General features: G+C 39.7%; 1 protein-coding gene across 5 annotated transcripts in view; it reads left to right on the top strand.

Annotated features, from left to right (window-relative positions):
• TRPM3 (transient receptor potential cation channel subfamily M member 3) overlaps positions 1-15451 on the top strand; it is a 595793-nt gene that overhangs the window by 434506 nt on the left and 145836 nt on the right. For all 5 annotated transcript variants that reach the window (XM_024211010.2, XM_024211011.2, XM_024211012.2 and 2 more), the window contains exon 5: positions 2377-2501. In XM_024211010.2, the coding sequence (XP_024066778.2) occupies positions 2377-2501 (125 nt within the window). The remainder of the gene's footprint in view (positions 1-2376; positions 2502-15451) is intronic.

The following is a 15451-nucleotide window of genomic DNA, read 5'->3' on the forward strand; positions in this document are numbered from 1 at the left end:
AAATTGGGGTGGTGATAATTTTATTAGATGTTCAGATAATGCTGTGTTGAGTGTGGCAGATATAGATAGAAAATCCTAATTAAAAATGCATCCGTCTGTGGACCTTTTGACCATACCGCAATAGGCTCGCCAACTGAGCATTGCAAACCAAGCTGCAGAGATGTCTTCACAGGACTGAATATGAAATTGTGTTTTATAGAATAAGACTGGAGTTAAGAGAAAAAGCTCTATGTCCATTATAGCAGTTTTCAAAGTGTCATAATTGTAGCTGACAACAAAAAAAATCCCAAATTGATATGAACAGGGTTTTTTTTTCTGTGCCAAAAAAATTATTCATAGTCAAATAAGACTGTTAGAACAACCACTGCTGTGTATTACCCTAAAATCAATCCTGAATGTTCAATGACTTCTAATTACAACATAAAGTATACAGAGTAAAGCAGAAGAGAGCTCCGGGGTCAGATTTTTAAACAAGTTAGGTACACAGTTGTGAACCTAATCTCTACTTGCAGTTACCATAGTTGCATGCACAACTCAAAAATTCTGCACATAAACTGCTCATTTGCACATACAACTATAAAATTTGTTTTGCATAATTGTGGTAACTGTGCACTTAAATTGGTGTCCAATTGTACATGTAAATTCAGTTTCTAATTTGTTTGTAAATCTCACCCATTGTTTTGGATAAAAATTCTTTCCAACATTTCCTTTCTGAAGAATATTAGCAAGCCCTATTTAAATGCAAGGTATGACTATTAACCTGAAGTGTGTATATACATTAGCTGCTGCCACTCACAATGTACCCATAATATGGCAGTATACACATATCATACATGGAATGGCAACTAATGTAGTTAAACAGAGAGCTAGGTGTAAGTTAATAAAAGGCATAATAGAAAACCCCCTAAAATGTTGCCCTCAGAGTATTAGTATTAACGACATAACATAGATAGCGTACGCCTGACTCACCCCTATATCTTCTTATAAACAAATTGCTTTCAATATTCATCTGGTAGCAGACGCTGTATTCGCTAGAAAGCAATAGCTTTCGCAGACAGAGAAGACCTGCTCTGCACCATCAGGATGTGGGATCACAGATTCATTTGGCTGAGATGTGTGCATTTTGCCCTCATCTGCCAGACAATGTGGTGGCAGCTGGGGAGATTAGAAGATTAGATGTCAGGTTTTTTTCACTGTTGATTTTAAATGGGTATAAGAGAGCAGTAGCTATGGGGAAACTTGTGGTTATTGTCTGACTGTTGTAATGCTACCCTGTCACTTTAGGATTCATGGAACCAGAGCAGGGAAACAGTAAAGAAAACTGGTTTTAAAAAAAAACAATCTAAGAATGTAATTTGGAACCAGTTATCCCCTCAGTGAGCACAAGTAGATTTTAAATGCATTTTGTGCAAAGTTGTCAGCAAAGAAGAGCAAGTGACATTAAATTCCACGTGCTGTTGTGTTGCTGTTAGCTGCAGTCAGGTGATAAAAGTAGCTCTTGATACAAGCTGTGTCAAAACCGTTAGGAAAGTGAGCTTGGAAAGCAGAAAAGAAAGCCTGAGTCCAAGAGCAACTGTCCGGCCTGGCACATCACCCTGTACATGTGCACGGTACAGGAGTTAGCCCAGGAATGTGATTAAAGTAGCCAGAAGTTGCTTTAGACAGTGCAAACAGTCATCAGAGTATGGCAAGCCATGGGGCAGTCATTTTGTGTGCACCGGTCTCCACTTCCTTGCGCTCCCTGCTGGCTTTTCCCTGGCTCCCTATGGGAAACTGTCTCAAGTGACTGGATTTGTAGTTTGATGGGATGGTGCCACCGCTGTCTACAGCTGTGTGTAATGATGCTTTCACAACATTTCCATCAGGATTTCAATCACCTTACTTGTGGGTCACATGCCTGAGAGGTTTCAAAATTGGAGGGGACAATCATGCAGGCTTCACATTTTTTCCCCTTTTCTGTGCATTTCTGCATACTTGGAGAGGATACACACCACACATATTAGAATGTGTATGTATCTGGAAACAGATGAGAAAAAGCAAATTTATGATTGCCAACGTCATCATTTTCGTTGTTGGAGTTGTGCAATTTGTGGTTTACATTATTTTATTCAATAAGGTTGTATGTAAAATTCACTGAACTAGCAAGGCACTGTATATATCAATCTAAATCATTTTATTATGGCCCCAGTTCGGAAAAAAACAATTAAGGAAATACTTAACTTTAAGCACATGCTTAAGCACTATGCTGAATAGGGATGGGATTACTCACATGCTTAAAGGAAAGCATACACTTAAGTGTTTGGCTGATTCCAGACCAAAGTGACCAAAAATGCTGTGCTTTGAATTTTTGATTATGTGCCTGTTTCTTTTTTTCAGGAGTCATTCGGCATGTTGGAGATGCATTAAAGGATCATGCCTCAAAATCTCGAGGGAAGATCTGTACCATTGGTATAGCCCCCTGGGGAATTGTAGAGAACCAAGAGGACCTGATTGGCAAAGATGTAAGTCCTATGGGATCTGTGTCATCTACAACAAAACTGTATATTCTGGGTTATTTTTTCCTTTACTTTTTCTCAGTGCTTCTCAGATAGAAGTAGTATTTGTAGTGAAGCTGCTTGGTAAAAGGCAAAAAGTCAGGCATTTTCATGTTCTTAAATTTATATTTTGTGGGAGCATAGCAAGATTAGAACAGGAAATCCATCCTGTAGATTATGTAAGGCTCATGAAATAAGGCATTCCAGTTCTTTCTAATATATTTTGTATGCTTTTTTCTTTTGAAAATAAAAGACAAGGAATTTCCATTAAAAATCTACTTTAAAAGCTTGTTAAAGTTGCACAGTAAATCACTAAATGTCAGAGAATGCCAAAGCTAAGGTTTCATGCACAACTTGAACTCTGCCCTCTCTTTTGCAAATGTATTATGTTGTAGTCTTGAATTCAGTAATGACATACTATTTCCCAATTAATATATTATATATATAATTATTCCACAACCTTGGAAGGCTCATATTATATGAATTCTTTATTCATGAGCCAGAGCTCCACAGAAACCCTGCCTCACATATCTTCTAAGGGGTGCAGGTAACATTTACCATGTATCTTTCTTCATGTCATCCTTTTTAGGGCTCGATTTCTCTCTATCCCTCCCACCTCAGGATCTCCCTCTCTCATTATAAATAATATAATATTATAATCTGCCTGCTTTCTTGACTTTGCCTCATTTGAAATTTCCCTACCCCTTGTTCCTGAGTATTTTGAATGAGAACTTGCGATTGACATTTTGGGTAGATGCTAGAAATCCCAGTCTATATTCTACTGGAATTGGTTTATGTATTTATAACAACTGTATTACAGAATACAGTTATTTTATCTGACTTACTTTAAATCTGTGTCTTCCCACCAGGATTTATTCATTTGCACTCCGTATAGAATGGGGAAAGGCATTCACTTATCAGTTAAATTGAAAGGAATTACAATAAGAGTAAAAAGGAGTGGATTCCACTGGAATTTATAGCAATTCACTAAACAACATGTAACCACAAGAGGGGGAGAGAATTGTGGGGTACAACTTTGCACTATCTACACAGCCTCCAGCCTTTACATAATACAATACTAGGGCTCAATCTGCCAAGATACTGAGGGTGCTCAGAGCCTGGTTGGAGATGGTCATCAAGGAGAGGGCTCTGTGGGAATAATTCAGTATCCTATTGTGACACAATTGGGAATTCACTTAAAAACTAAGCCAAAAACCGTAGCAGCCACAGGAATAAAATATTCCTGGTGATTTTAAGTGCAAGGCTGACACACATGCTGGACTTCAAACAGTCAGACTTGACTTAAATTGTGTGAAATGAGTGGCAGAGTATTGTTTTGGAATTTAGGGATGAGCCAAGAGAGTAGTAATACTGCAAAAATGAAAAATGTGAAAATGTTTGAGAATTGTAGGCTGGCACAGCTATTCGGCAAATTTCAAAAGGATACCACTGTCTGAGTGACAAACAAGAGGGTTTTTTGCGGAACTTTGCCATCAGTTTACAACCATGCAACTCCATTGAAGTCAGTAGGGTTGAGACAAGATAGGTGGGGTAATATCTTTTATTGGACCAACTTCTGTTGGCATGTACAAGCTTTTGAGCTTCATAGAGCTAAAATATTTATGGCCTTTGAAGTGTATGTATAAGGAACAAATTGTAACTTTGTATCTGAACCCTTCTCCAAACTTTGATAGTTTAGAGAAAATGGAAACTGGATTAACCAATGAGAGAGTGCAAAATTAAATCACTTCTGTTTCTACCCATCCCTAATGTATAATATTATCTTTATTTTATTGAATGGTTCCTAGAAGTTCTTGCTCTTTGCATTTTTTGGAGTGTGTGCATATCTGTCTGTCTCTCTCGCTCTCCTTCTCTTGCTCTCTCTCTCTCTCTCTCTCTCTCATACACTCACACACAAAATGTAGTTCATTGTTTTGGAGAAAAATAATTTAAGGAAACAAAGATTCAGGCAAGGAGAAAGACCTATAATACAGAAACCAGTATCTGTATATTAAAAATATGGTGAATGCCATAAAACTTACTGAAAAGGAAAAATATCATGAATAAAACACAAGAGAAGAATAACATACACCTTGGTCCATGATCATGTAAAATAAATCGTAGTAAAGCAAGAAAAATGAGTATCACAAATATATATAATATATATAAAAACAACCTCAGAACAAATCAACCAACAGTAAAAGACTTACTAAACTCCAGTATCTATTGTGGCTCTGTATATGTTTATTATGTCTAGTTAAATTAGTATCAAAACTGAAAAAATTGTCAAAACATCCCTTCATTGGGTGGAGCAGGAGATACTATCAGCAGCATTGGAGACAGAAAATTTGCTTCTGCATGTGATATTTACAAGGGTGAGAATCTCTCACACGCTGCATTTGACTTGCTCAGCAAGTGTTTTCAAAATTATGTAACACTCCTGCCAACACTCCCAGCCGTCCTTTGGGCTGGAGGTTTGTCATGATGGATTTATGGAGAAGTCAGACTCATCACTGCAACTATGTCAGAAGTTTCATACTGTAAATTGTTTTTTGAAATGTTACATGTTCGCCTAGGCCCCTATGAATTCATTTGTCTTTCCTCCTTTTGATGCCTACAGTAGGCTCTGTCCCTTTCACCCTTAAATAAATTAATGTCATAGGAAGAGTCATTGTTTAAAAAAAAATTATCACAAAAGCTATGAGCCACAAGCTACTCAGCTAAAAAGCCACATTGATTTCAATTGGAGTTTTGTGTGAATTCAGGCTTAAGTAACCTCTTGCTTTAGACTTCAGATTCCACCTTTTGGGTCTGCCCTCCAGCTTCCCCTGCTGTTTCTCCTGCTTTCTTAACAGGTTGCCAGGATGGGCAGGGCCAGGGTCTGAGATGACTCCCTTCCTCCTTTTCCCTGCCCACTCCTCACTAGCCTCCGCACACCTTACTCCTTTCCTCTACTCCAATTAGAGACACAGCGGGAGCTGAGGCAGGAGCCCAGAGCAGGACGTGCTAAACAGATGTCAGGGAAGGAAAGAGTCACAGTAGCAGTAGGAGTGCAGCCTGAGTGTGACATGCTAGGAGAAGGAAGAGGACTCATAGGGGGTGGAGAGAACTGTCGGGAAATGTTTTAGAAAGTTCAACGAAGGTTTGGAAAGTTTTACACTAGTCAGCCATTTTTTAATTATCTGAATGTTAAAAGGCATTCTTCATTGAATATACTGTTTTAAACACTCAAGTAATTAAAATGAATTTTATTAAAGTACAAATGTGGTATATATGTAATACTGAAGGAGGAATACATGCTTTGCCTTGTGCAAAGAAATATGATTTGGAAATAATAAAGCTCTGGCTGTTGAAAATAACATTCTGAGCTTGCACAGCACATCAATTTCCTTAACTTTTGGGACACCCTGTATGGGATGGTGCACAGAGTCTTCGCACTGGAGAGGGAGAAGAGCTCTTCATATTCTTATAAACCACAGGTATGTAGCCAAAACCCACATATTCTGCAGCGCTGAACCTAATTCAGCTGTTAGGTTTCCAGATTCTGTGACACAATCGTGCACCAGACTAAAAATTCTCTGGCGGTTTCATTTAAATGAAAAGAAGTTTTTCAATTAATTAAATATTAAAATGAACAATACAATCAGTACAGTGACACCCATGTTCTGTTAATATTAAATCCCACTTATCGTATACTGCCCCCATATTTTCAGTTTTCGGTATGTATCAGAATTTTGTCTTAAAGCATAACTCAATCGTTGAGGTTGTCAGAGAGAGGCTGGAGTTTTTGCCAGTTGGGCAGGAGGAAGCTGGGGCTTTTTGCTCCTGTGAAGCTTTTGGAGGCAGTTTGGGATTGTAGGATAAGCACATAAAATGAATGTTTCTGCTAAAATGGGCAGCAGTTAAATAATTAAATAGTGTTGAGATTTAAATTACCTGTCCTGACGTTTCAGACTTGACTTAACCTTCTGAGATTAAAGTACCTGTTCACACCCCCAAAACCATTGTTCAGCCTGTCTTACAGAGGCAACAATGAAAACATGAATTTAGGGCTAGAAACACAAAAATGAAAGCTGATATTCTGGAGCACAGTTCTGTGGCAAGTTCTGCAGTCATGATCTACACAACTCTGTATACTCTCAGGAATAATGTTGGGCTACCAGGCAACCTATCAACTTGTGTGAGGCTAGTGGCACCGTTGTTCAAAATGTAATGGTGGATTGTCCTCTGGTGTGATTCTTGGTATTATTATTAATAATTCAGGTGTAATTCCTGTTGATTTCAATGTGAGTTCTGGGTGAGTAAGGAATGAATAATGACTTAAGGATTTTCCCTTTTGGCTCTGGAAGTCCATTAAAATACACATTTTAGACCAACGAAAGGTAGTATTAAATTTGTGTATTTTAATTCAAAATACATTTTTATTGTATAGCTCTGGGCTTGCCTATATAGGGATATTCAGGAAAACGATGTGATTAACTAAAGGTCTGGATTTAAAGTGCATTAGCTGAACCGCCTTAAGCCTCTGTGTGGACACTCTTATTCAGAAGTAAAGTGGCCTTCATTTGATTTAGCTTAATTTACTGTTACTGAATAAGAGTATTGACATGGGTTTAATATGGTTTAAAGAGAGTTAACAATTAATTTGGATTTTAATTTCCCAAATATCCCTATCTAGACAATCCCTGAATAAAATGATATCTCCAGTATCCTATGATGTGGCAAAAGGAGAGTAGAAAGAGGAGTACACGGACTGGAATATTTGGAGGAAATTTTAAGTCCACAAAACTTAAACTCTTTGAAGCAATTCAACTCAGAGTTCAAGTTGAGGTCTGGTCTTGTTGTGCTAAATCACTGAAGTCTGGTTATAGGTTTGTAATCACATACTATTCCATGACTGCACTGAAACACTGCTGGATGTTGGCACAGCGGGGAGGAAGAGTTTCAATGTTCTCTCTGCATTTTTGTGCTTGTATTGGTTTCATCCAGAACCTTAATATAGTCTTTTTCTAAAAGTTGTTTTTTCACCCCCTTATTTAACTAATCTCTGATTTGCACTCAGCAACTGTTCTGTGGTCAGAAAAGAAGCACAGCAGAAATTCTGGAGAAAGCAGGGAATTATTATTTTAGACAAGGGATGTTACCCAGTAAAGAGAAGACAATTGTGGTTGGATTTATTATTCAGTATTCACACAAGAACAGGCAAGTCCACAGTATAAACCTTAACTGAATCTAGGGCCATTCACAGTAAGAATCATCATGCGGGCAGGGGACTGGACTCGATGACCTCTCGAGGTCCCTTCCAGTCCTAGAATCTATGAATCTATGAATCACATGAAATAAGAAATATAACCACAAACAAAGCTACAGTGCAAAATTCTTCACAAACTATAAGAATTTTTTTCTTACCAAGTATTTTATGTTCACAAACTGACCATGTTCTGAATTCTGAAACCCCAGGTGTTGAAAGCAGGATGGCTGCGGTTTGCAAGCATTTTCAGTAGCATACGCTCTGCATGGGCCTGACAGTCCCAGAAATCTACTGTTTTGTATTGTTCACGACATTTAAAACAGACAGTGGCTGAACAAAACTGAAGGCTCTAAACAGATGACTGCACTGTACTTGAAGTTGAAATGCACCATAAATATTCTGTGTTATGATGCTAGAGATGAGCCGAAACTGGAACCTTTTATCCAGCCCCTAAATTTACGTAGGTTGGATTAAATGGAAGATGAATCCAAAACGTCCCTACTTTTCATTTTACAAAAATAAATCCTGGCTTCCTCAGATCATATCTAGCTAATATCCCTGGGTTTAAGGGTTTTTAAAGACTACAATTTCACATGAACTATTATTTTGGGCTGCTTTACTGATGGATTCTGTTACCTATGGACCTCACTTCCAGTGCTTCCTTAAGAACTAGTTGGGAATCCTGCCTATGTGTGCAAGGTGAGGGAAGAGGTACCTTGCAGCACCTTCTTGTTCTGCCAGCACATTCATGCATCTCAGGGTTATATGCAGAGCCATTGGGTCAAATTCTAATCTCAGCTATGTGTGTGCAACTTCAGTGGGAATTGTGTTGGATCTCTGAGGAAGACAATGGCACATTATAGTTTGTAATTCACAGACATTTCTGTCTTCACTTGTACTTTGTGGTCTATTTTCTTAATTCAAGGAGAATCATATGTTTGATAAGATTAGGAGACAGATCAAATTGCCTCTAATTTTTAATGTATTTATTTGTTTTTATTTTTATTTATTTGTAAGCTAATGCAGCTTTAACATTCAGGAAGAGTAAATATGATTTTGCAGTTTGTATACTAGGAACCAAAGTCAAAACATAAAAAGAGAAGAAAAATCTCATCTGTTTGCAAATTACAGACCATGGTTTTTTTTCCTTTCTCTGCCTTTCTATCTCTAGCCAAGAATATACACTTTTAAAGTAAGTTATTGCAGCAGTTTTCTTAACAAGAGAAAAAGGAAATAGACATTGATCAGCATATCATTCAGAATATATTACTTTGTAATTTTGTATAGTATCCATTGCCATCAAATTATCACCTATTATCCTTTTGTTTAAGATTTTCTGGTATATTTTGTTAATATAAAAGCAAATGTCCACCAGGAATATGTTGCACCTGGGCTTGAACTTCAATCATTGGAAAAGAGGTGAAAATAAGCCTAGTTAAGTAACTGAGTCCTAGTTCAAGATATTGGGTGAGATTTTCATCCCCACTTTGGCTCCCCTACCCAGGATAAAGGGGCTGGAGCAATGTAAAGGGGGCTTTAAATTCCCACTTTTAGCCAAGAGGGAATTCCCGTAGTGCAGGACCTGAGGGAGACAAATGCAGGCTGCCTTTAGAGGACCCCCTAACAAGCCCTGGCCTGAGAGGCATGAGATAGGAGGGACATATTAGCAGTGAGGTTACAGCAATGTAGCACTGCAGAGATTTGGGGCACTAACACACCCTGGGCTATCTAAATTACACCAGGAACTACTCCAGCCCCCAGAGTAGCCCAGGATCAGGAGGGCGGGAAGGTGGCTTAAAGCTACCTTTGCATGCCTCCCGCCCCATGCTTCACTTAGAGCTGTGCCTCTAATTGTAAACTATAGAATCTCACTCATTTTATCTTGGAATGCAACAAGTTTGGTCTAGATGATATATCCTCTCCTGGTATGTGTAGATACATAATGTGCAGTGTTGTTGTAGCCGCGTCGGTTCCAGAATAGTGGAGAGACAAGGTTGATGAGGGAATATCTTTTATTGGACCAACTTCTGTTTGTGAGAGAGACAAGCTTTCAAGCTACACGTTGTTTTCCCATGTGAGTTCATTCAGGACAAGTATCAGAGGAGTAGCCGTGTTAGTCTGGATCTGTAAAAAGCAACAGAGGGTCCTGTTAGTCTTAAAGGTGCCACAGGACCCTCATTCAGGACAAAAACACTGTATGACCTGCGCGTGAACACTTTTCACAAAGCGATCACTCTATATCTGACCTATCAGTCTTCATCCTCAAAGGAAACCTGCACAACACTTTCAAAAAATGAGCCTGGGAGTTTAAATTCATAACTTTGCTAGACACTAAAAGTCATGGTCTTAATAAAGACACTGGATTTATAACTTGTTATAACAATCTGTAACCCATTAGCCCCCCTTTTTGTCCTATGACTACAGAGGTTTTAATGGGACACTTCACCTGGAATGGTCCCTTAGAATGTGTGCTCACTGCTTATGCTAAACTATCTGTTTGATCTTGTATTTAGCTGTGACACACTCAATACCTTTTCCCCACCTAAAGAAGAGCTCTGTGTAGCTCAAAAACGTATGTCTCTCACCAACAGAAGTTGGTCCAATAAAAGAGATTACCTCACCTACCTTGTCTCTCTATATACGTAATAGTAATAATACTGTATCTATATGTAATTTCTCCCTGCTCCTGCTCTGCTGAAGGCTTCCCCATCTCCTCTGTTGTTCATGTGACAAATCATGGAATCATTCGTGAAAGAATTAACTGAGGCTTTTACTTGTCATTCAGGTATGGCCTTATCTGCCCTGCACAGTTACCTTAAATTATAACTCAAGTGTTGCCCCTGACTTGGGTCCCAACCACACATGCCAACCATTAGCTTGAGTTTGGTGGGGTTTTAACTCAAGTTGGCTGGTCCATAAAGGTGTATAGCCTACAGCTCAAGGTAGCACAACTGAGCAGTAATTCAATCCCTCTATGCCAGGAGTCGGCAACATTTGGCACGCGGCTCGCCAGGGTAAGCACCCTGGCAGGCCGGGTCAGTTTATTTACCTGCTGACGCAGCAGGTTCGGCCAATCGCGGCCCCCACTCACCGCGGTTCGCCGTCCCGGGCCAATGGGGGCGGCGGGAAGCCGCGGCCAGCACATCCCTCGGCCCGCGCCGCTTCCCGCCGCCCCCATTGGCCCCGGACGGCGAACCGCGGCCAGTGTGGCCGCTCTCACCTGAGCTAGGCTAACTCTAGAAGAGCTAATTCAAGTGTAGACAACTCGACTTAGGCTTTGTCTTTATGGTTGAATTATCAAAAGGTTTTAATCTATTTTCGTAACACTGTCTTTTAACTTGCCCAGGAAACATGAAGGATGGGAAAGAGCAAAAGAAATGGAAATCAGTAAGGATGATAAACTGAAACTTTGTGGTCTTGCTGCAGAGCCATGCTTCCCCAAGGAATAACCACAAAGCATGGAGTTTTGCTGTCTCCATTTAGAATTTTTCTTAACCTTCAAAGAGGATTGGAGTATCACTGTGTAGTCTCTGATCTTTATTGTAACAAGAAGTATCACAGATAGTGAACAGGTTTCAGAGGGGTAGCCGTGTTAGTCTGTATCAGCAAAAACAACGAGGAGTCCTTGTGGCACCTTAGAGACTAACACATTTATTTGGGCATAAGCTTTCGTGGGCTATAACCCACTTCATCAGATACATGGAGTGAAAAATACAGTGGGCAGGTATAAATATACCGCACATGAAAAGATGGGAATTGCCTTACCAAGTGGGGGGTCAGTGCTAATGAGGCCAGTTCAATCTGGGTGGATGTAGCCTATTCCCAACAGTTGACAAGAAGGTGTGAGTATCAACAGAGGGAAAATTACTTTTTGTACTGACCCAGCCACTCCCAGTCTTTATTCAGGCCTAATTTGATGGTGTCAAGTTTGCAAATTAATTCCAGTTCTGCAGTTTCTCGTTGGAGTCTGTTTTTGAAGTTTTTTTTGTTGAAGAATGGCCCTTTTAAGTCTGTTATTGAGTGTCCAGGGAGATTGAAGTGTTCTCCTATTGGTTTTTGAATGTTACAATTCTTGATGTCTGATTTGTGTCCATTTATTCTTTTGCATAGAGACTCTCTGGTTTGGCCAAGGTACATGGCAGAGGGGCATTGCTGGCACATGATGGCATATATCACATTGGTAGATGTGCAGGTGAACGAGCCCCTGATGGTGTGGCTGATGTGGTTAGGTCCTATGATGGTGTACCTTGAATAGATATGCGGACAGATTTGGCAACGGTGTTTGTTGCAGGGATTGGTTCCTGGGTTAGTGTTTCTGTTGTGTGGTGTGTAGTTACTGGTGAGTATTTGCTTCAGGTTTGGGGGCTGTCTGTAAGCAAGGACTGTCCTGTCTCTGAAGGTCTGTGAGAGTGGGGGATCGTCCTCCAGGATAGGTTGTAGATCCTTGATGATGCTCTGGAGAGGTTTTAGTTGGGGGCTGTAGGTGATGGCTAGTGGAGTTCTGTTACTTTCTTTGTTGGGCCTGTCTTGTAGTAGGTGACTTCTGGGTACCCTTCTGGCTCTGTCAATCTTTCTTCACTTCCCCAGATGGGTATTGTAGTTTTCAGAACGCTTGATAGAGATCTTGTAGGTGTTTGTCTCTGTCTGAGGGGTTGGAGCAAATGTGGTTGTATCTTAGGACTTGGCTGTAGACAATCGTGTGATGTGGTCTGGAGGTACGTATAGTAGTGGTCAGTAGGTTTCTGGCATAGGGTGGTGTTTATGTGACCATCGCTTATTTGCACTGAAGTGTGCAGGAAGTGGATCTCTTGTGTGGACTTGTCCAGGCTGAGGTTGATGGTGGGGTGGAAATTGTTGAAATCCTGGTGGAATTCCTCAAGGGCCTCCTTCCCATGGGTCCAGATGATGATGATGTCATCAGTGTAGCGTAAGTAGAGTAGAGGCGCTAGAGGACGAGAGCTGAGGAAGCGTTGTTCTAAGTCAGCCATAAAAATGTTGGCATACTGTGGGGCCATGCGGGTACCCATAGTAGTGCCGCTGACTTGAAGGTATAAATTGCCCCCAAATCTGAAATAGTTGTGGGTGAGGACAAAGTCACAAAACTCAGTCACCAGGTCTGCCGTGACATTATCGGGGATACCGTTCCTGACGGCTTGTAGTCCATCTTTGTGTGGAATGTTGGTGTAAAGAGCTTCTACATCCATAGTGGCTAGGAAGGTGTTTTCTGGAAGATCACCAATGGATTTTAGTTTCCTCAGGAAGTCAGTGGTGTCTCGAAGATAGCTGCAAGTGCTGGTAGCGTATGGTCTGACCAGAGAGTCTACATAGCCAGATAATGAACTAACTGCTCATGCTTTGTGTAATCTCACTGTAAGAGATCTCCTTATTTACTCATTTCTTATTTTGATGAATATGATGGTTCAAGTTCTTGTATATCCAAATCTTTTGTTTTAACAGCAGACGTGAAACCAGAACATTTCCTTCTCATCCGCATCCAAGCAGCATTAATGAATCTGTACAGTGCTATACCATACCACCTTTTGAACTGCAAATCCTTATACCTCTATGTCAGAACATTACTATCTGAAGATGCTTAACAGTTGCAGAAATCACTGCATCTTATTTTGAGGTGCAAACTACAGGTCTGGGCAGCAAAATTTCATTTGCCAGCAGGCTGAATTTTCCCCCTCTTTATAATCATGCAGTAGGTAGGCAAACTTCTTTCCCCTCTTCTCAGAATTACTTTCTTTGCCCTAACTTTCTGGTATATTGCTCATGAGATACTGCTGCAAGATAGCAGATAATAGTAACCAAACTCTATAAGGTTTCTTTGGTCTGAGGCAAAGGATGCATGGTCACTTTACTAATATAAGAAAACCTAGCGGCTGCTACTCTGATAGCTGATGAGTCTATTTCGACAAAGCATTAATGTTTATTTATATTTACTCCTCTATGGAATAAATGCTATATGATTGAGGGGATAAAAAAGAAAAAAATATAAAAGAAACTACAGCCAAAATCAATCTCCTATTCCAGTACAGGGAGGAACTGCACAATATTGGCAAGCCACCCTCCTGGTCTTTTCTCTCTCTATGGCAAATGCCTAACTGAATACAGCTCTGTGTGATGCTTTATAACAATTACAGAGGTCTGTAGACTTTCCTTTGTCTTCAAAGGACCAACAAAAGTACTGTAAGCACTGACATTTTAGGAACATAAAAAGAGCCCTCTGGCCAGGGAATTTCAATCAAGTACTAGTATTTATAAACCTTTATTTTTCCATCATAAATCTTTTACAAGAACAAGAGAAAAGGGGGCTTCAGATTCTTTCTAAATGCTTGTCTACATGGAGAAGCTATTGCAAAATAAACTAGGGTGTGAATTTAAAGCACAGTAGCTATTCCACACTAGGTCCCCAGGTGGACAGTTTTTCTACACTGAGTGCCTTTTTGTGGATTAGCTTAATCCACTTCCAAAATGGAAATTTAACTGCAAAAAAGGCACTCTGTGTATGGAATAAGCATGCCCACTTCAGGAGCTAGTGTGGAGTAACTATTGCCTGGCTGTTTCCCCAGGTAGACAAGCCCTTAGTTAATAGCAGACATTTGGTGTCCATAGGTGTCCTAGAGGCAGCACAGAAAACACACTGAAGACAAGCCCTCATCACAAGAGCTCACCAGCTATTGTTATCCACCATGTCTTATACTATTATTTGATTTTCCCTCCTACTGTGATGCATCATGTCACATTAATACAGCTGTAAATCATGCCGGACATCATTATCTTTTAAAATGATAAATAATCTACCATCAAAGTTGTATGTTATCCATTAAATTGATTTTTTTCCAAATAGTTCCCTTTTTCTATACAGCCGAGTAATTGTACACATGTTTAAAGTACAGCACTATTGGAACAACTAGGTTACTTGTGGTATAATTTGCAAGCTTGTATATATTAACTATTATCTTTGCTGATTGATGACATAGCTTACATGGCTACAATGTGTGTATTCTTCTGAGGGTGAAATTCACCAATGGGCAGAGTGCCTGCACAAGGCCTTTCCCCTATTTTGAGGTCTTAAGTGGGATTTATCATTTAAGTGGTGTAAAGGCCCTCTACATAAGTGTGAATTTCACCTTGATTTAAGGGGGAAACAAAGCGGAATGAGAAGTTTGAGCAAAGATAGGGCAAGCAATAGAATGTAGACTAGACTTTTACAGAGAACAGTTTTCATTCTGCTGGTGAATGCTATGAAGAAAAAGTGAGACACAGAAATACCAGAGAATGAAAACTCCTTTCTGTTGGATTGATGGGAGGAAAGATAAACTCGCAGATGGCAATGGCTATTGAAGCACAGAGTGATGAAAATAAGGTAAGTAAGGAGTATACAGTTGTGCAAGTAAAATACAAAATGTAGTGATTGCTCTAAAATTCTTTAAGGTGACTGAAAGGTAACTATTCAGACTACCAGTCCCATTGAAAGAGAATATCCTAGAGTTCTTTTTAACAGTGGTAGCCTTAGTAAGTCAATATTTACCAAAAAATACCACACTGTTGCAAGTGCCACAGTTCTTTCCTATGCGATGTATAAATGGAAACTGCAATATCTCAAATTCTATAAAGTAGTTACTATTGGCAAACAATTACTTTTTAATTGTGACCTCTC

This window comes from Terrapene carolina, unplaced genomic scaffold (genome assembly GCF_002925995.2).
Source record: "Terrapene carolina triunguis isolate 2854851 unplaced genomic scaffold, T_m_triunguis-2.0 Scaffold113, whole genome shotgun sequence".
Classification (NCBI taxonomy): domain Eukaryota; kingdom Metazoa; phylum Chordata; order Testudines; family Emydidae; genus Terrapene; species Terrapene triunguis.